Genomic DNA, 20,300 nt, shown 5'->3' with positions numbered 1-20,300 from the left:
CTGCAAGTTAGATCCCTGGTCAGAACACACAGAAAAATCAACCAATTAATGCATAAGTAACTGGAACAAATACATGTCTGTCTGTCTGTCTGTCTGTCTCTCTCTCTCTCATCAATTTAAAAACAAGTCACCCCTCCCTTTGATCTTTGATATCAACAACAACTACCATGACATCATTTCCCACAACCAGTTTCTTCCTGTTTTGTTTGTCTGTTTCTTTAACTTTTATTTTTTTAAATTTTTTTTATTTTATTGATTTTGTACAGAAAGGAGATAGAGTTAGAAACATCGATGAGAGAGAGTCATCGATCAGCTGCCTCTTGCACACCCCCTACTGGGGATATGCCCGCAACCAAGGTACATGCCCTTGACCAGAATCGAACCCGGGACCCTTCAGTCCCCAAGCCGAAGCTCTATCCATTGAGCCAAACCGGTCTTGGCTGTTTTAACTTTTCTTAGTATTTACTTTATGATGAATTTACTCCAGGGCCATATATTTTCTTCCTTCAGTTTCTTCTTTGCAACCTCCTGCTCTGGTTTAGGAACAGTCTGCTCCTTTGCAGTGAGGATCATCTCAATGTGGCCGGGAGAGCTCGTGTATGGGTTCTTCTGCCATGAACTCCGTAAGTTCTGTGCTGCATCCTGGGAGCTTCTTTCACCTGGATGTGCTCAATGACCAGAGAATCTACAGCTAAACCCTGAAGCATCAGTCTGCATTTTTAAGCAGAAATCTAGCACTCTATTTAGGCCACTCATCCTGTGTCCAGCAGGGTGAGTGGCCTAAATAGAGTTTGGCCTGGGCACACCTACCAACTGCACCACAGTAACAGCAAAATGGCACATATTGCTTCTGTAAAGTGATGTCGTTCAGATACTTGGTGGCTTTTCAAATACACAAAGCTTTGATTGCTTGCAAAGTTTCATCAATGTTGTTTTTTATTTTTAGTGGTGTTGTGTTTTTTTAATCTTTATTGTTAAGAGAATTACACATAACCCCCTCCCCCCCATTATCCCCTCCACAGTTCCCACTCCACCCGACTCTGTGTGTCCGCACATAAGATTTTTGGTTAATCTCTTCCCGTCCCCACCACCCCCTTCCCTCTGAGATTCATCAGTCATTTCCATGCTTTCATGCCTCTGGTTCCATTTTATTCATCAGTTTATTTTGTTCATTAGATTTCTTTCTTTGAACATATAATAAATCTTTATTGTTCAGATTATTTCAGGTGTTCCTCTCCCCGCACCCCCTTAGCTCCCCTCCACCTGATTCCCCAACCCACCCCATGCCCTTACCACCTGCCACTGCCTTCATCCATAGGTGCAAGATTTTTGTCCAATCTTTTCCCACACCCCTCAGACCCCCTTCCCCGAGAACTGTTAGTCCACTCCCTTTCTATGTCCCTGATTCCATTATATTCACCAGTCTATTCTGTTCTTCAGATTTTTTTATTCTCTTGTTTAGATTCACTTGTTGGTAGGTATGTATTTGATGTCTTTTTTTTTAAATATATTTTATTGATTTTTTATAGAAAGGAAGGGAGAGAGATAGCCAGAAACATCGATGAGAGAGAAACATCGACCAGCCGCCTCCTGCACACCCCCCACTGGGGATGTGCCCGCAACCAATGTACATGCCCCTGACCAGAATCAAACCTGGGACCTTTCAGTCCGCAGACTGACGCTCAACGCTCTACAGAGCCAAACCGGCTTCGGCTAATGTCTTTTTGTTGTTCATAGTTTTTACCTTTACCTTTTCTTCTTCTTCCTCTTCTTAAAGAATACCCTTCAGCATTTCATGTAATTCTAGTTTGGTGTTGATGAACTTTTTCTTGTCTGTGAAGCTCTTTATCTGCCCTTCAATTTTGAATGATAGCTTTGCTGGGTAGAGTAATTTTGGTTGTAGGTTCTTGCTATTCATCACTTTGAATATTTCTTGCCACTCCCTTTTGGCCTGCATAGTTTCTGTTGAGAAATCAGCTGACAGTCGTATGGGTACTCCCTTGTAGGTAACTAGCTGTTTTTCTCTTGCTGCTTGTAAGATTCTCTCTTTGTCTTTTGCCCTTGGCTTTTTAATTATGATGTGTCTTGGTGTGTTCCTCTTTGGATTCCACTTCTGTACGCTTCCTGAACTTATAGGTCTATTTCTTTCACCAGGTAGGGAAAGTTTTCTATCATTATTTCTTTCAATAGGCCTTCGATATCCTGCTCTCTCTCTTCTTCTGGCACCCCCAAAATCCGGATGTTGGTATGCTTAAAACCGTCCCAGAGGCTCCTTACACTATCCTCACGCTTTTGGATTCTTCTTTCTTTCTGCCTCTCTGGTTGGGTGATTTTTTCTTCCTTATATTCCAGATTTTTGGTTTGACTCTTAGGGTACATTGATATACAGTTGAGTTTCTGTATATTCTTTGTTTCAGACAGTGTATGCTTAATTTCTGACTGGTCCTTTTCCATTTTTTTGGTATTCTCATTAAGGTCCTTGAAGGTCTCATCAAGTTTCTCAGCGGTTTTTAGAAGATTCTTGAATAACCTTATGTGATTCAGAACTCTGTGTCATCCAGTAGTTTACTTCCTCCATCTCTCCCTTTTGTGACATGCTTCTGTGTCTCTGCATTTTGGCTGCCTCCCTGTGTTGACTGAGTGGCTTTGTGTGGTAGGTGACTTATAGGGGCCTGTAGCTCAGCTTCCCCAATCACCCAAGGTGGTTACTCTTGGTACAACCCTTTGTGGGCTGAGTACGAAGTGTTGGTGTGGTTAAGCCTTGATTAGTGTTGGTACACTGGGAGGAATTGACCTCCAGGCCAATTGGCTGTCAGGACCTGCTGTGTCTATAATGGAAGAACTGCTGCGCTGGAGACACGCTTATGGTGCAGGCCTTGTTTCAGTGGGGCTTTGGTGCTCACTGAGTCCCCCTCCCAAATGTGTCACTTATGGATATGAGGAGTTGACCACTAGGCTTGAGCTCTTTATCTGACCCTTCATTTCTGAATGATAGCTTTGCTGGGTAGAGTAATCTTGGTAGTAGAATCTTACTATTTATCACTGAATATTTCTTGCCACCCCCTTCTGGCCAGTATAGTTTCTGTTGAGAAATCAGCTGACAGTTTTATGGGTGCTCTCTTGTAGGCAATAGACAGCTTTTCTCTTGCTGCTTTTAAGATTCTCTCTTTGACCCTAGATGATTTGGCTCAGTGGCTAGAGCATCGATCTGGTGACTGAAGGGTCCCAGGTTCAATTCCAGTCAAGGGCACATGCACAAGTTGTAGGCTCAATCCACAGTAGGGGGCTTGCAGGAAGCAGCCAATCAATGATTCTCTCTCATCATTGATGTTTCTCTTTCTCCCTCTCCTTTCTTCTCTGAAATCAATAAAAATACAACAACAACAACAAAACATTTAGCCAAAACCAGTTTGGCTCAGTGGATAGAGCGTCACCCTGCGGACTGAAAGGTCCCAGGTTCGATTACGGTCAAGGGATGTACCTTGGTTGCAGGCACATCCCCAGTGCAGGGTGTGCAAGAGGCAGCTGATCGATGTTTATCTCTCATCGATGTTTCTAGCTCTCTATTCCTTTCCCTTCCACTCGTTGAAAAATCAATAAAATATATTTTTTAAAAAACAAAAATATTTAGCCAAAACCGGTTTGGCTCAGCGGTAGAGCGTTGGTCTGCAGACTGAAAGGTCCCAGGTTCGATTACGGTCAAGAGATGTACCTTGGTTGCGGGCACATCCCCAGTAGGGGGTGTGCAAGAGGCAGCTGGTCGATGTTTCTCTCTCATCAACGTTTCTAGCTCTCTATCCCTCTCTCCTCCTCTCTGTAAAAAAATCAATAAAATATATTAAAAAAAAATTCTGAAAAACTAATTTGAAAAAATATATATTTAAATGCACAGTACTTAAAAAAAAAATGATAGTCTCTTTGTCTTTAACCCTTGGCATTTTAATTTTTATGTGTCTTGGTGTGGGCCTCTTTGGGTTCTTCTTTTGTTTTGTCTTTTTGTGTGGTTTTTTTTGTTTGTTTTTGTATATATATTTTTATTGATTTCAGAGAGAGGAAGGGAGAGGGAGAGATAGAAACATTGCCGGTTGCCTCCTGTCCACCCTCTACTAGCGATTGAGCCCACAACCCTCGTATGTGTGTCCTTGACCAAAATTGAACCTCTTCAGTTCACAAGCCAGTGCTCTAACCCGAGCCAAACCAGGTAGGGCAAGGTTCTTGTTTGGGATTCTGTGCTTCCTGTGTTTGTAAGTCTACTTCTTTCACCAGGTAGGGTAAGTTTTGTACCATTATTTCTTCAAATAGATTTTCAATATCTTGCTCTCTCTTCTCCTTCTGGCACCTACATATTGCGAATGTTGGTATGCTTGAAGTTGTCCCAGAGGCTCCTTACACTAACTTTATATTTTTGGATTCTTTTTCTTTTTGCTCTTCCAATTAGTTGTTTCTTGCTTCCTTATTCCAAATCATTGACTTGATTCTCAGAATCCTCTACTGTTGAATCCCTGTAAATTATTATTTTTTAATATATTTTTATTGATTTCAGAGAAGGGATAGAACCATAAATGATGAGAATCATTGATGGGCTGCCTCCTGCATGCCCCTAATGGGGATCGAACCCACAACCTCAAGCATGTGCCCTGACCAGGAATCAAACCTGAGCCATGTCCACAGGCTATAAATGATTCTTTATTTGAGTTAGTTTATCCTTAATTTCCGACTGGTCCTTTTTTATGTCTTTAAAATTCTTACTAAGATTCTTGAAAACCTCATGAAGATCCTTGAGTAACCTTATAACCATGGTTCTATTTCTTTTATTTGTGATATGTTTCTTTGTCTCCTCATTTTGGCTGCTACCCTGTGTTTTGTTTTTTTTATGTATTAGGTAGAGCTGCTATGTCTCCTGGAATTGGTAGAGTGGCCTTGTATAATAGGTGTACTGTAGGGCCCAGTGGCTCAACCTCCTCAGGCACCTGAGCTGGGCACTCTTAAGTGCGCCCCTGTGTGGTCTGTGTCCACTGTCCTGTTGCAGTTGAGCCTTGATTATTAGTGTCACTGAAAGGAACTGACCCCTAGGACTATTGGCTGTGAGGAACAGCTGAGCTGCTATGCAGAAAATAACCCCTGTGGAACAGGATTTGCTTATGTGGAGCTTAAATAAAGCATTCAAATTCAACCTATAAAAACAACTTTTCAACCAGAAAAGCAAAAAGTCTGAGATGAGATTCTGCCCTACATGTCTTCCTATTCCTCACACTCTTCAGAATGACCTCACCCATTCTCATGGCTCCAATATTCAGCTCCACTTTGGTCCACTTCAAAAGCTCTACTTATATCTAGATTTCTTTTCTGAACTCTAAATACATATTCCAACTGCTTTGAGGACAAGTCTGTTTAGATATCCCAATGGCACTACAAACTAACATGGCCAAACTAAACTCATGACCTTCTCTGTCCATATACCTGTACCCTTCAGTGTCTCCTATTTTAGTGAATGCCCCCACCATGTACCCTGTCATCCAGGGCAGATACCTAGAACCCTAGTCTCCTCCTGCCTCACACACCAGTTTAAGCAACACTGTCCTACCAATCTTATTTCTAGAATCTGCCCGCTTGATACTACACCTAAAGATACCACAATACTCTCTTTTCCTGTAAGTATAAGAGCCTTTTAATTTGGTCTGTCTTCATTATAACCATTATGATCCATTCTCTAGAGTACAGTGAGAAAAGTCTTTCCAGAATACAAATCTGATCAAGTCATTCTGCTGTTTATACCTTCAATGAATTTCTCTACCCTTAAAAAAAAAGCAGATAGACACTCCCTTATCTGGCCTTGTTTACCTTTGTTGCTCAAACTCTTGTGATATCCCAACTCCCACTTAGTGTTTTTGCTCAGCTCAATTTCTCTCTGGGTATCTGAAACTTGCTGTTCTCTATGCCACACTTTTTTTTTATTTATTTATTTTTTTTATTGATTTTGTACAGAGAGGAAGGGAGAGAGATAGAGAGTTAGAAACATCGATGAGAGAGAGTCATCGACCAGCTGCCTCTTGCACACCCCCTACTGGGGATATGCCTGCAACCAATATGCCACACTTTTATAAGCTTTATTTCCCTGATTCCTATTCATTCTTCTTCTTAATTTTTTTTTTAATCCTCACTTGATATTTTTTCCATTGACTTACTTTTTTAGAAATTGGAAGGGAGGTATAGGAGGAAGAGAGAGAGAAAAACATTGATGGGAGAGATACACATCGATTGGTTACCTCCTTCTTGTGCCCTAACTTGGACCAGGGACCGAATGAGCAATTGAGGTAAGTGCCCTAAGCTAGGAATCAAACCAGTGGCCCTTTGGTCTGTGGGTCAACACTCCAACCACTGAGAAAACCAGCCAGGGCCCTATTAATTCTTTTTTTTATTTTTAAATATATTTTTATTATTTCAGAGAGGAAGAGGGAGGGAGGGAGGGAAGGAGGGAGGGAGGGAGAGAGAGAAACATCAATGTTGAGAGAGAATCATTCATTGGCTGCCTTCTGCCCAGTCCATACTGGGAATCAAGCCTGCAACCCAGGCATGTGCCGTTGACCAGAATTGAACCTAGGACCTTTCAGTCCACAGGCCGAAGCTCTATCCACTGAGCCAAACCAGCTAGGGCCTATTCATTCTTTCGATCATAATTTAGAAGTCTTTTTTCCTTCAGGAAGGCTTCCACAGAACCTAGTACTGCCCTATCCTAACACTTCTATAATTGTTTGTTTACTGTCTGGAATATATCAGGTATACAGTAAATTTCTGTTGAATAAATTAATGAATATTGAAGGAGATGTCCATAAAATAGGCCTACTTGAGCTTTAGAATTAAACCAATCCTAGTGCTTCCCCCTCCTTTAAAAAAAAAATTTAGAAAGATATCTCTTTAGAAGGATTCTCCGACCCCATAGAGCTCTTGAATACGGACGCACTTTTTATTTGTATGTTTATTTATTTATTTATTTACTTTATGAGAGTGGGGAAAACACTCAGAACCACTGTCTGAAAAGCGTGGCAGAGAAAATAGCAACGCAAGAGAGCCAAGCTGCAGCAGGTCTGGTCCATCCTGAGCTACATACCCTGTAGGAGTGGAACAACTCTATGGCGCGGAGCACATCAAACTTCCGAGCCATGAGGAACTTTACAGCCACATTCCAAGAGAGAGGAGAAACGTTGTACTGAACTGTCCACTTGTTAATCTCTTCAAGAAACTGCTTGGTGGCCTGTGTAACAAAAAAGATAAAGAATAATAAGTAGAGAACTTATTTACTGAAACAAAAACAAACAAGAAAAAATAACAACAATCAATCTTTCCCCCAAGCAGGTCTGAAACCAAAGATTACTACAGGAAGCCTGTGAAGACAAAAGTTTGAAAACAGAAATAGTAAAAATTGATTGGTACAATTGAATGAGGCCAGATGAGGAGACAAGGATCCCAAATGAGATGCAAACAACTGTCCCCAAAACAAAACAAAAAAACAGCAGTTTGTTTTTTGTTGTTTTTTTTAAGCTAAAAAATTCGATGGGCCCATGCTGGTTTGGCTAAATGGATAGAGTGTTGGTCTGTGAATTGAAGGGTCCCATTTTTTATTCCAGTCAAGGGCACATGTCTGGATTGCTGGTTTAATTCCCAGTAGTTCAGGAGGCAGCCAATGATTCTGACTCATCATTGATGTTTCCATCTCTCTTTCCCGTTCCCTTTCTCTCTGAAATAAATACAAATATGTTTTTGGGGGGTTCTTTGTTTGTTTGTTTTTATATTTTATTGATTTTTTACAGAGAGAAAGGGAGAGATAGAGAGTTAGAAACATCAATGAGAGAGAAACATTGATCAACTGCCTCCTGCACACCCCCTACTGGGAATGTGCCCGTAGCCAAGGTACATGCCCTTGACCGGAATCGAACCTGGAGCCCTTCATTCTGCAGGCCGATGCTCTATCCACTGAGCCAAACTGGTTTCGGCAGTACAAATATATATTTTTTAAAAGTTAGATGGGCCCTCTAAAGGGTTACTGCACAATGTGCAGTACAATACATTGGAACTGGCAGTACTATTTAAGAGCAATAAAACTTAAGAAGAATTTGACAAATCAAAAGGACAACTGTTCTTTGCAGCTGACTGATCCCACAGACCTCTTCATGCTTCACATGGCAGCCCAAAACCAGACACTAGTGCCCAAAGAGTCATTAATACTGCTCTGGATAGTGGTTTGGGAGAGGGACAGTGGTAGAGGAGGATGAAAATTTTTCATTTTCACTGTATGATAACAAGCTGTCAAGATGCCTGTTTGTTCCAATCTCTTCATTATACCATATTTTTTAGTCTCTTTCACCCTATTTCTCTTTACATTTTTAACCAATTTCCACTCTAGCGATGCTATCTTTCTGTTTCTTCATTCAGAATAGTATTTACATGGGGATTTTTTTCACAAATATTCTAAATTCCTAAACCTTTTCTGCATAAGTTATTCAGACCCTTTCATCCAAACACTTTTCTCACATATTTGTCTAAAAGGTGATCAACTTGATGAGAATTCTAAAATTTAGTTGATCAACAATCAACCCACAGTTAAGATGTATTTATTTAGCTCCTCAAGGCCTGGTGAGGGTCCCTCGGCCTGGCCTGCAGACATCCTGCAAGGGGTCACGGATTGCAAGAGGGTGCAGGCCAGGCAGAGGGACCCCACCAGGGCACAACAGGACATCGCACATAGGAGCTGGGGAGGGACCACTGGAAGGCTCCAGGGCGTGTCTGGCCCATCTCACCCAGTCCTGATTGTCTCGCCCAGTCCTGATCAGCTGGACCACAGGAGCAAGCTAAACCACCATAGCGACTGGTCCAATGGTCAAAAGAACAGTTGGACACTTAGGTTTTTGTTATATATGACTAGAAGCCTGGTGCACAAAATTCATGCACTGGAGGGGGAGATCCCTCAGCCCAGCCTGCACCCTCTCCAATCTGGGACCCCTCAGGGGATGTCTGAATGCTGGTTTAGGCCCAATCCTTCTCACAATCGTGGACTGCTGGCGCCCATTTGCCCCAAAATGTCCTCCTCTGCCAGCCTGATTACCCCTAACTGCCCTCTCCTGCTGGCCTGGTTGCCCCCAACTGTCCTCTCCTGCCAGCCGGGTCGCCTCTGATTACCCTCCCCTGCTGGCCCAGTTGCCCCTAAACTGCCCTCCCCTGCAGGCCTGGTCCCCCCAACCTGCCTTCCCCTGCAGGCCTGGTCTCCCCCAACTACCCTCCCCTGCCAGCCATCTTGAGGCAATTATCTTGTAACCACATGGGGTGGCCATCTTGTGCGAGGGTGTGATGGTCAATTTGCATATTACCTTTTTATATAAGATTATGTTATTTATCCGGTCAAGGGCATGTACCTTGGTTGCGGGCATATCCCCAGTGGGGGGTGTGCAAGAGGCAGCTGATCGATGACTCTTTCTCATCGATGTTTCTAGCTCTCTATCTCTCTCCCTTCCTCTCTGTACAAAAACAATAAAAGATTATGTTATTTATTAACTATTGCTAATAGTTGTGCTAAGAAGTATAAGGAATAAAAACATGAGGTGTGCTTCAAAAGTTTTAAGACCAATGTACTATGTGATCTTGGACAAGGTAGTTCTTTTTACCTCTAAATTTTCTATTCAAAAAACAAGGGGAGAAAAGGTAACAACAACCACCTATTTTGAGAGTCTTGGCAATTAGTTCTAGCATGCAAATACAATCCAAATTGCTAAATATGTGTTGAAACAAGTAGCAAACTAGAGTCTCAGGAGAGTTAATAATCCCTCACTACAGAGCACCTGATTTACTCATCCCCCAATTTATAGGGAAGAAAAAAGGCACTTTATAAAACCAGAGTGAAATTTAAGAGGACAGAGGCTGCATCTGAGCTTTAGAATCTTCCAAGCAAGGCAACATAACTGAAAAAGGAGAGAAGCAAAACAAATCAGGCAAAGTGCATAAAGTGAGCCAAGAAATAAATGCCATGAAGGAATGCTTTCAGATGTTCACTTAGGCCTAGAAGCAGTTCAAGCTAGACCAGAGAAATGAGTCCCAGAGAAGAAAATAGGACAAACTTAGAATGTTCACCCAGAAAATAGTTTGAGTAGCCATGGTGGGGTGAGTGGCCAGCATCAGAATGAGGAAACACTGAATGGAAAAAGAAGAGAAGTAGGCACAGAAATATCCCAGAAACAAATCTTCAGCCAGCTCGGAATTTCCCCAGGAGATTTTGTAAAGGGTGTGTGTTTTTTAATTAACATATCCTCTTTCAACTCTAGCCCTCTCCCGAGTATTTCGGGAGCTGCTTTGAAGAATAAAACACCAGAATATTGGTAGAATATTATTTTCCTCTTTTTCTAACAAAAACAATAGACAAGTCAATATGCAGGCAGGAGATAAATAAATATATAGTTAAATGACCAGGAGGTGATATGAACTCATCACATATCCAACTGTTATGACAATTATTAATTTTTTCATAAATAAGCCATGCTCCAATAGAGACATACATGTTTCAAACACTTACTTCAACGTACATATTGGCTTCCTTCTATTAAACTCAGATCTTTCAAGGTTCTTAATGTCCTGTAGATCCCAAGAGCTTTGCCTTAAACTGACCTCTGTCCTCTGCTGGTTAGAATGTTATTCTTGGCTTTAAACAAGGGAACAATTTCTCCTGATTTTGCCTGACTAGGTCTTGCATGAAGAGAATACAGTGTACAGTAAACAGCGATGTGATATTTACAAATACAAATACACACACACACACACACACACCGCCTGCTCTCCTCAACCTCAGATTCACCATCCTATACATTCCAATCCCTCTTAGAGAAGTCAGAAAAGATGCTCTCATCTTCAACAGCCTTTTTCCAGAGTTACTCAGATCTTTCCTTTTGTTTACACATGGATTTTGTACAACCAGTAAGTACAGACCAAGTTGTAGGTTACCAGAAAAGAAGTCCCAGATATTTGAGTGAGGAACAAACTCTTCAGAAGGGATAACTGAAATTCCTGAACTCAATATTCAGTGTATTTCCTGGTGAAAGAAAGAATGAGCCAAAATATGTATTTCTTTAGCTACAAGAGGCCTGGTGGGGGGTCTCTCTGAAAAGGTTTAAGCTCAGCCAGATTTTATCTTCCTAACTAGGAAAAGGTTTAGAATATTTAGCTTACAAAACTAAAAGTCAATGGTTTGAACCTATCTAGGCTTCTGAAAAACCATAGTGGTTAATACCTGGCAGCTAAGTAGTGGTCACAGTTCAATCAGCTTTGGTCTTCCTTTGGGAAAAGGTCTGAGCTGATGTACAGAAAAACTAACATTAGCACTTACAAACCTCCTCAACCAGCTTTTCAGGTACAGGTAAGATTTGTTTTAGCTTAGTAAAAAGCTTACTGTAATTATATCATATTTAAGTAGATAAGACAAATTTCTTAACTATGGACATAAGGAAAAAGCTTCTAGAGAACCTGCTCTAAAATGGCTAAGAAATCTGCCAATTGAATGAATTATACCCTGGACACTATCCACTGGTGTTGAAATATGATATAGGAGAAATAATACCAACATAATAGTCTTCATGTTATATCAAAGTCCCAAAAAGGCCAAGAAAAATGTACTGGCACACGCGAATCGGGCTGGTGGCGGGCACCTGGACGCCAGGCTTTTTTTCCAACCCGAAGAAAACAGTCACGTGGGGGACCCAGATGCCTATGGAGAGAAGTTGGCCACCGGGTCCGGAAGTGAGGGTGACTCTCTTGCAGAGGTGCGTGCAGCAATCATTGTTTACTGCGCCGAGTCGCAGGGACACAGGGTCTTGGAAATGTGGGGACTTGGAAACCCCGTAGGGCAGAGAAGGCTGACGGCAGCCATCGCTGTTTGCCACGCCCCAGCCTGTTCTTGACATAAAATCCTAGGTATCAATCCCCTAACCACCAACGAATAAGTGTAGTAGACTAACTAGTTTGGGGCTCAGCAAAAACCATCCTCTCACTGCTGTGATATTTGGGCTAGTCATTTAACCTCTCTGAACCTAAACCTCAATTTCCTCATCTGAAAAGACAAGGCCTGAAGAGACAAAAGATAGTCCTATGCCGAAACCGGTTTGGCTCAGTGGATAGAGCGGCCTGTGGACTGAAAGGTCCCGGGTTCGATTCCGGTCAAGGGCATGTACCGTATTTGTGGGCACATCCCCAGTAGGGGGTGTGCAAGAGGCAGCTGATGGATGATTCTCTCTCATCGATGTTTCTAACTCTCTATACCGCTCTCTTCCTCTCTGTAAAAAATCAAAAAAATATTTTTTTAAAAAGATAGTCCTAGCCAGTTTGACTCAGTGGATAGAGCATCAGACTGTGGACTGAAGGGTTCTGGGTTTGATTGCAACCAAAGGCACATGCAAGCTCGAGCCTCAGTAGGGGCATGCAGGAGATAGCCAATCGATGATTCTCATCATTGATGTTTCTATCTCTTTCCCCCTCTCCCTTCCTCTCTGAGAGCAATAAAAAATATTAGAGAGAGAGAGAGAGAATAGAAAAGCATTCCCACAGTACCTGGCATGTGGAAGTCATCTCTGAATGATTTTCTTTTTGTCTTTAATCCACTCATTTCACACTAAAATTTCTTTCAACAGAGTTCCTCAGAATCAAGTGACCTCTGTTGCTACTTGTTAGCCTATAGCAATTCAATCTCTCTAATTCATTTTATCCAAAAGCACAGATTTAAATTAGAAACTTCTACAATAATATGTGTTAAACTGCAAAATAAAGATGTCTAAAGAAACAACACCTTCTCAGTCAGGGTTTGGGGTAATATAGAATAAGCTAGCTCTAGAAGTATATATTCTCCTGCTCCCACCTTTAAATCTTTTGTCCCTACTTACAGACTACACTGGCAGCTCTGGGGATTAACACTGCCATCCTGAACACAGTTTTTTGTTGCAGTTGTTTTCAAATATTTTTTAAATTTATTTCAGAGAGAGAGGGAGAAAGAGATAGAAACACCAATGATGAGAAACAATCCTTGATCATCTGCCTACTGCACATCCCACACTGGGGATTGAGTCCACAACCCAGGCATATGCTTTGACCAGGAACCTAACTGTGACCTCCTAGTTCATAGGTCAATACTCAACCACTGAGCCATGCTGACTGGGCCACAAGTGTTTTTTAACAAATCAAACTGACTAGAGACTATATTTCATTATAATAAACAACTCTGTACAGGACAACCATGCAAAAAAATGCAGTCACCCTGCACTGAATACCTAAATAAAGTGATTCAATAAAAGACTTAATGTGGGGGAAGAGAGCTTAGTGGCTGCCTTTTACCAAATTTGAGGTTACCTCTGTGTTTCAGCACATATGCCTTTTCCACATTAATTTCAGGGGGAAATGCATAAGTAAACTACCTTCTTCTTATACCTACTTTCCCATCTTTCCTTTGTGAATCGTTGCCTTCTTGTCTATTAATCCATTCAGTCCTTATTAGTATGCTAGAAAACAAAAGTTGAGCTAAAACACATTAGCTTGCTATATATAAGGGGCAAGGTGAGATTTGTTGATTTTTCTAACTAAAAAAACTACAATCATTCCTCTAGCCCTTTGTTATGTGCCAAATCCTCCTATAAAGAGCTAATATGCTAATAGACATCACGCCCTCACACCATGACACCCTCATGCTGTAATGAGCTGTGTGCCCGCATGGGTGGGTAGGGCAGCATGTGTGGTGAGGTGTGCACGGGTGGGCAGGGACTTGACCCTGCGTGCACAGCGTGGAAGTGGGTCCCGGCAGCTCCATGCAGTGAGGCCGGGGTTCCTGCAGCTCCTTGAGGTGTGGAGGCAGGTCCCACAGATCCAGCCTACCTCTCTGGGGCAATCCATTGAGGAGCCCTGGATGGGTGGACAGGCCTATCTCTTTTTTTATTATTATTATTTATTTATTATTATTATTTTTTTAATATATTTTGATTTTTTTTGGCCCCCCTTCCTCCCTTCCTCCCCAGAGTTTTATGTCCATTGGTTGTACTTATATGCATGTATACAAGTCCTTCGGTTGATCTATTATCTCCCCCAAATCTCCCTCCCCTCCCCTCTGTAACTTGACAGTCTGCTTGTTGCTTTACTGTCTCTATATCTGTCTTTTGGTTGATCAGTTTATAATGCTCTTTATTATCCATAAGTGAGTGAGGTCATGTGGTGTTTCTCTTTCATTGATTGGCTTATTTCACTCGGCATGATGTTCTCCAATTCCATCCAGGTTGCTGCAAATGATGAGAATTCCTTCTTTTTTATGGCAGCATAGTATTCCATTGTGTAGATGTACCATGGTTTTTGGATCCAATCATCTGCTGACGGGCACCTAGGCTGTTTCCAAATTCTGGCTATTGTAGATTGTGCTGCTATGAACATAGGGGTGCATATATCCTTTCTGATTGGTGTTTCTAGTTTCTTGGGATATATTCCTAGAAGTGGGATTACTGGGTCAAATGGGAGTTCTATTTTCAGTTTTTTGAGGAAACTCCACACTGTTCTCCACAGTGGTTGCACCAGTCTGCATTCCCACCAGCAGTGCACGAGGGTTCCTTTTTCTCCGCAACCTCGGACAGGCCTATCTCTTTGGGGCGATTGATCACAGAGCAATTGAGAGGGCAGATGGCAGGCTAGGGGAACCCCCCCTCCGAGTGCACAAATTTTGTGCACGGGCCTCTAGTATATAATAAAAGGCTAATATGCAAATTGTCCCCTCAAGAATTCAACCAGGAGTTCAATTGCTCACTTATGATGTGTGCTGACCAATAAGGGGCGATGTGAAACATAGTGGGTGACTAGCTGCAGCAGCAGAGTACTGAGGGAGTGAGGGAAGGAGAAGGCGGAGAGGCAGAGAACCTGATGGGCCCTGATCACTGGCCATGCCTATGGACCCTACCCATGCATGAATTTCATGCACCGGGCCTCTAGTATGGAAATAAACCTAGTCACTTTAAATTACCCTTTACTGGTTTATCTGAGGAACAGAATAAACTGATGAATATAATAGAATCAGAGGCAAATGCCGGAAACCAATCATTGTCTCACTAATAGAAAGACGCTGGTCAGCCTTGAAGCTCTGAAAGGTCAGAGCCAACCACTCCCTAGCTAATTGAGACAATAGTAACTGAGGCAACTTCCCCATCTTGTAATCATGTAAATCCTTACTGATATAATAATCTGCTTATTACCTGCCTAAGGGCTATGGGTGTTTCCCAAAGCTGCTTAAGGGTAATGGGTGTATCCCATAGCAGCCTCAATAAAAGGGAGAGCAAGGCCAGAGCCTGGAGAGTCTTCCCACTAGAGGTTGACTCCCGCCTGGGCCCCCATTTGTCCCAAATTAACTCTTTTCTAGTCTCTCCATTTTAGTGTGTGGCCTCTCCAGAAACCAGACCCTGAGTGGGCCCTAATCACGGGGGCTGTGTTAAGGCAGTGTTTTTCAACCTTTTTTGGGCAAAGGCACACTTGTTTCATGAAAAAAATCATGAGGCACACCACCATTAGAAAATGTTAAAAAAATTTAACTCTGTGCCTATATTGACTATATATAAAGTAATTCTCTTGAATAGGAATCAAATAAACACAAAGGAAGTATTTTATAATTACTTTATTATTTAATATTAAGTAAACAAAATAGTGAAAAATTATAAAATTCTTGTCTTGTCTGCACCTACGGCACACCAGGCAACATCTCGCGGAACAGCGGTTGAAAAACGCTGTGTTAAGGGTTCCCACAGGCAAAGAAAGGGAATGGATTGATAATTATCAGGGGGAATGGGGTGTGGTAGTGCAGAAAGAGACTGGACTAAAATCATAGGGGGGTAGGTAAGGGCAAAGGGTGGGATGGGAACCAAGTGGAGGGGAGTTATGGGGGGAAAGAAGAAACAATTGTAATAATCTGATTTATTAAATTTTTAAAAAAATTAAAGGCTACCCATAATTCCACACACCTGTTTTCATGTTTTGAATAATTTTAAAATTAAAATTAAAATACAAAGAAATATATCATTTCCTAAGTATATGTACCCCCAATCACCTCCACCAAAAACAAAATCTTGGGAGAGGAAGGGGAATAGAAAGACAACTTTTTCAAGTATATATTGTTCTAATTCAGAGAATCATTTCCTCTCTGGCAACTTTCCTTGCCTAGCAGCATCAGTATTCCCCTTCAAGACAGCAGAACAGTAGAGCTCTTTCAGGTATCAAGTTATGTTATCAGTCAAGCATTCACAAGCATCTGTTTGAGGCCTACTTGGTGCTTAGCATATATTAGCTGCTAAGGAGACACAATTTAAAGAGATACTCTATTCTGAACAGTTGACAGTCATTTAAAAATGGAGACATGTATTAACAGGTTATTATCATATAATTTTTTATTGATTTTAGAGAGAAGGGAAAGGAAGAAAGAGAAACACTAATGCAAGAGAGAATCATTGATTGGTTGCCTCCTGCATACACCACCCTTGGGATCGAGCCTACAACCAGGGCTTGTGCCCTGACCAGGAATTGAACTTGTGACCCTTTGGTGCATGGACAATGCTCAACCAACTGAGCCACACCAACCAGGGCAATTATCATATAATTTGATAAGTTCTAAGGAAGAGCTATGAACAGAGTGCTATGAGACTTGAACTCTCACCAAAGTTTTTAAAAATTCTTTTAGAGCCCAGCTGGCATAGCTCAGTAGTTGAGTACCAACCTATGAACTAGGAGGTCACAGTTCAGTTTCCCATCCGGTGAGGATTTAACAATAAAAATAAAATAAAAAACAAGATCTGTCAACAGACTATTTCAGAGGGAAAGGGGTCAGGGGTGGGAAGAGATTAACCAATGAACTTAAATGCATAGCCCATGCACAGATAACAGTGCAGAGAAGGCCTGAGGAGGGGGAAAAGGAGACATCTAATACTTTCAAGAATAAAGATAAATTTTTTTAAAAACCAAGATATGTTGCCCTGACCAGTTTGGCTCAGTGGACAGAGTGTTGGTCCACGGGTCCCAGGTTCAATTCTGGTCAAGGGCATGTATGTACCTTGGTTGCAGGCTTGACCCCAATGGGGGGCATGCAGGAGGCAGTTCACCAATGTTTCTCTCTCATCAGTATTTCTGACTCTATTCCTCTCCCTTCCTCTCTGTAAAAAAAAAAAAAAAAAAAAAAAAAAGATATGTCAAAAAATAATACCAACAGGCTGAGATTATTTTTTTTAATATATTTTATTGATTTTGTACAGAGAGGAAGGGAGAGAGATAGAAAGTTAGAAACATCAATGAGAGAGAGTCATCGATCAGCTGCCTCTTGCACACCCCCTACTGGGGATATGTTCGCAACCAAGGTACATGCCCTTAACCGGAATTGAACCCGGGACCCTTCAGTCCACAAGCCGATGTTCTATCCATTGAGCCAAACCGGTTTTGGCTGAGATTATTTTTTTAATTAATCTTTATTGTTCAGATTATTATAATTGTTTCTCCACCCCATGCCCCAAGGAACCCCCACCCTGATCCAGGACACCCTTCTGGGCAAACCAGCCAGTCCCCATCTGTGCACCAGGCCTTTATCCTATCACACCATCACTCCAACAAACAAGATGGCTGTCCCCATATGGGCCAAGATGGCCGCCACAAGATGGCCAGCAGGGGAGGGGAACTGGGAGGGACCAGGGCTGCAAGAGGCGATCAAGCCTGCAGGAGAGGGCAGTTGGGGGACACCAGGCCTGCAGGGGAGGCAATTAGGGGTGACCAGGCCTGCAAGGGAGGACAGTTAGGGGCAAAAAAGCTGGCAGGGGAGCAGTTAGGGGATCAGGCCTAAAAAGGCAGATAGACATTCCTCAAGGGATCCCTGATTGGAGAGGGTGCTGGCTGGGCTGAGAGATTAACATCCTCTGTGCACAAATTTTGGGCACCGGGCCTCTAGAGAATACATAAAAATAAGTGGAACAGTCGTAGCCGGTTTGGCTCAATGGATAGAACGTCGGCCTGTGGACTGATGTTTAGTTTACAGTCAAGGGCACATGGCCGGATTGTGGGCTCCATCCCTAGTAGGGGGCATGCAGGAGGCAGCCCATCGATAATTCTCTCTCATCACTGATGTTTCTATCTCTCCCTTTCCCTTCCTCTCTGAAATAAATAAAAATATATTTAAAAAAATAAAACATGAATCATTTAAAGAAAAATAAGTGGAACAAAAGTATATTGGAAAACTCTGTATATTTTAACCTCACTAGCTATGTCACTTTTAAATCTCTCACCTAGCTGAAATACCATTTTCACTTTACTTGGGTTTTCCAGGTATGGAAGAGCTAAAGTCTCAGTAAGACACAAGACCATTCCTAAATAAAACTGCTTACTTGTATTACGTTCAAGTTTTCAGACCTTTCAGTAATTCTTTTTCTTCTTTTATCAGTATAAGAAAGTGAAAATGTAGAAATAGATCAAGTAAAAAAGATAAAAAAAATTCTTGTTTTTATAAATGTTTTCTTCCTCAACTTTTACATTTGGCAAGTGTTGAGGGGAAAAAACCGAGTAGTAGCTTAGGTACAACAAAACATGGGCAGCCCTAGCTGGTTTGTCTTGGTTGGCCTGTGGACTGAAGGATCCCCGGTTTGATTGCAGTCTAAGGCACGTTTCTTTGTTGCAGGTTCAATCCCTGGCTCTGGTTGGGGCTCGTGTGTAGGTAATCAATCGATATGTCTAAAAATTAATGGAAACTATCCTCAGTGAGAATTAACAAAAAATAAAAATATAAACATGGGCAAAGTGAAGGTATCACAGAAAAAAAATTTTTTTGAAAAGCTATAGTTCCGTTCTAGTTACTGGTAGAGAAGTATACCATATATACTTCCCCATTATGATGATAACAATATTAAAAAAGTTAAACTCTACCATCCTGGCCAGGGTACGTTTGGTTGGGTATCGTCCCATGCCCCAGGTTGGGGGTTCGTGCAGGAGGAAGCCAATCCATGTTACACTCTCACATTGATGTTTCTGTCTCTCCCTCTCCCTTCTTCTCTCTCTTAAAAATCAATAAAAATATTTTTTTAAAATTAAACTCTGCCAATAGTAGCCCAGTTGTCTGAGACATCAAGGCAAATGGTAGGTAGGATAGGTGTGAAGTGGCTGAAATTGCACTAGAGGGTTTTAATATTTGAACAAATAATCATTCTGCTATAAAATAGTGCTTAAGTCCTAGCTGGTTTGGCTCAGTGGATAGTGAGTCAGCCTATGGACTGAAGAGTCCCGGGTCCTATTCCAGCAAGAGCACATCCCTCAGTTGCAGGCTCTGGCCTTCGTCAGGGCATGCTGGAAGCAACCAACCGATGTATCTCTCTCACATCAGTGTTTCTCTCTATCTCTCCCTCTCCCTTCCACTCTGTCTGAAAATCAATGGAAAAATATCCGTGATGAGGATTAATAACAAAAATAATTAACTTTTAATTAATTTAAAAAGTAAATACTTAAGGTCAACTTCCTGCCAGAAAACATCCAGGTTCCTTAATATTCACAAAAGTCCAAGACCCCTGATATGCTCAAAAATTTTAAAAGTAAAATTCTCTTATCCAAATTAGATTTTTACCAAATTGCTAATTACAATATTATTAGTTACTGGCAATAATAAAAATGAGGATTCTTCAGCTCTGCCTCCCCTCCTTTCCCTCTCTGGAAAACCTTAATATTATTAATCACTTGGTCCTTGACATATGGCTACTTCCGGAGAGAGCAGCTGACATTTAGCAATAGGACATTTGAGGCTCTGGGAAAAGAGAAGTTCTTGGCCACAAGAAACAAGACAAAAACCCTGCCCTTGGAAAAAAATGCCAAAAATTTCTAGACAGATCAACTTTTAGCTTTAAAAGATTCTGATATAAGAACAAACCAGAGGATGGAATCAGGATAGGTTTTTGAAAAATCTACACTATAAAGCTACAAGATACCTATTTTCTTAAAAATCCATGCTAAATTATGGTTCCTGAGTGAATATGAGTATTTCCCCGCCTTAGGATCGGTTTAAGCTAACTTGGCTCTAAAATCTTTTACTATTTGAAGACAGAGAATGTCGTGACAGTGGCTAACTTTATGAAGCAACAGGCTAAGTGCTCTACATGCATTAGGTTATTAATCCTTTTAACAATGCTAGAAGCTCTAAACAATAAAAATTCTAAAATAAGAATTTTCTTTAGAAACTTTGAAAATAAGTATTAGAATTTTTGTTAAAAAAAACTTTAAAGGACTCATGAATTCTTTTT

The 20,300-nt window shown here is 41.4% G+C and overlaps 1 protein-coding gene and 1 long non-coding RNA gene across 5 annotated transcripts in view; one reads left to right on the top strand and one right to left on the bottom strand.

Annotated features, from left to right (window-relative positions):
- Positions 1-20,300, bottom strand: part of PTPN9 (protein tyrosine phosphatase non-receptor type 9) — a 93,016-nt gene that overhangs the window by 64,220 nt on the left and 8,496 nt on the right. For all 4 annotated transcript variants that reach the window (XM_045586627.1, XM_036455183.2, XM_045586623.1 and 1 more), the window contains exon 2: positions 7,109-7,252. In XM_045586627.1, coding sequence (XP_045442583.1) covers positions 7,109-7,252 — 144 coding nt within the window. The remainder of the gene's footprint in view (positions 1-7,108; positions 7,253-20,300) is intronic.
- Positions 517-19,319, top strand: LOC123652951. Its single transcript, XR_006742541.1, has 3 exons — positions 517-603; positions 19,158-19,162; positions 19,310-19,319. It is a non-coding gene; the product is annotated as an uncharacterized LOC123652951 (long non-coding RNA).

This window comes from Pipistrellus kuhlii, unplaced genomic scaffold (genome assembly GCF_014108245.1).
Source record: "Pipistrellus kuhlii isolate mPipKuh1 unplaced genomic scaffold, mPipKuh1.p scaffold_m20_p_1, whole genome shotgun sequence".
NCBI classification, from domain to species: Eukaryota; Metazoa; Chordata; class Mammalia; order Chiroptera; family Vespertilionidae; genus Pipistrellus; species Pipistrellus kuhlii.
This window is presented reverse-complemented; position numbering and strand designations above follow the sequence as displayed.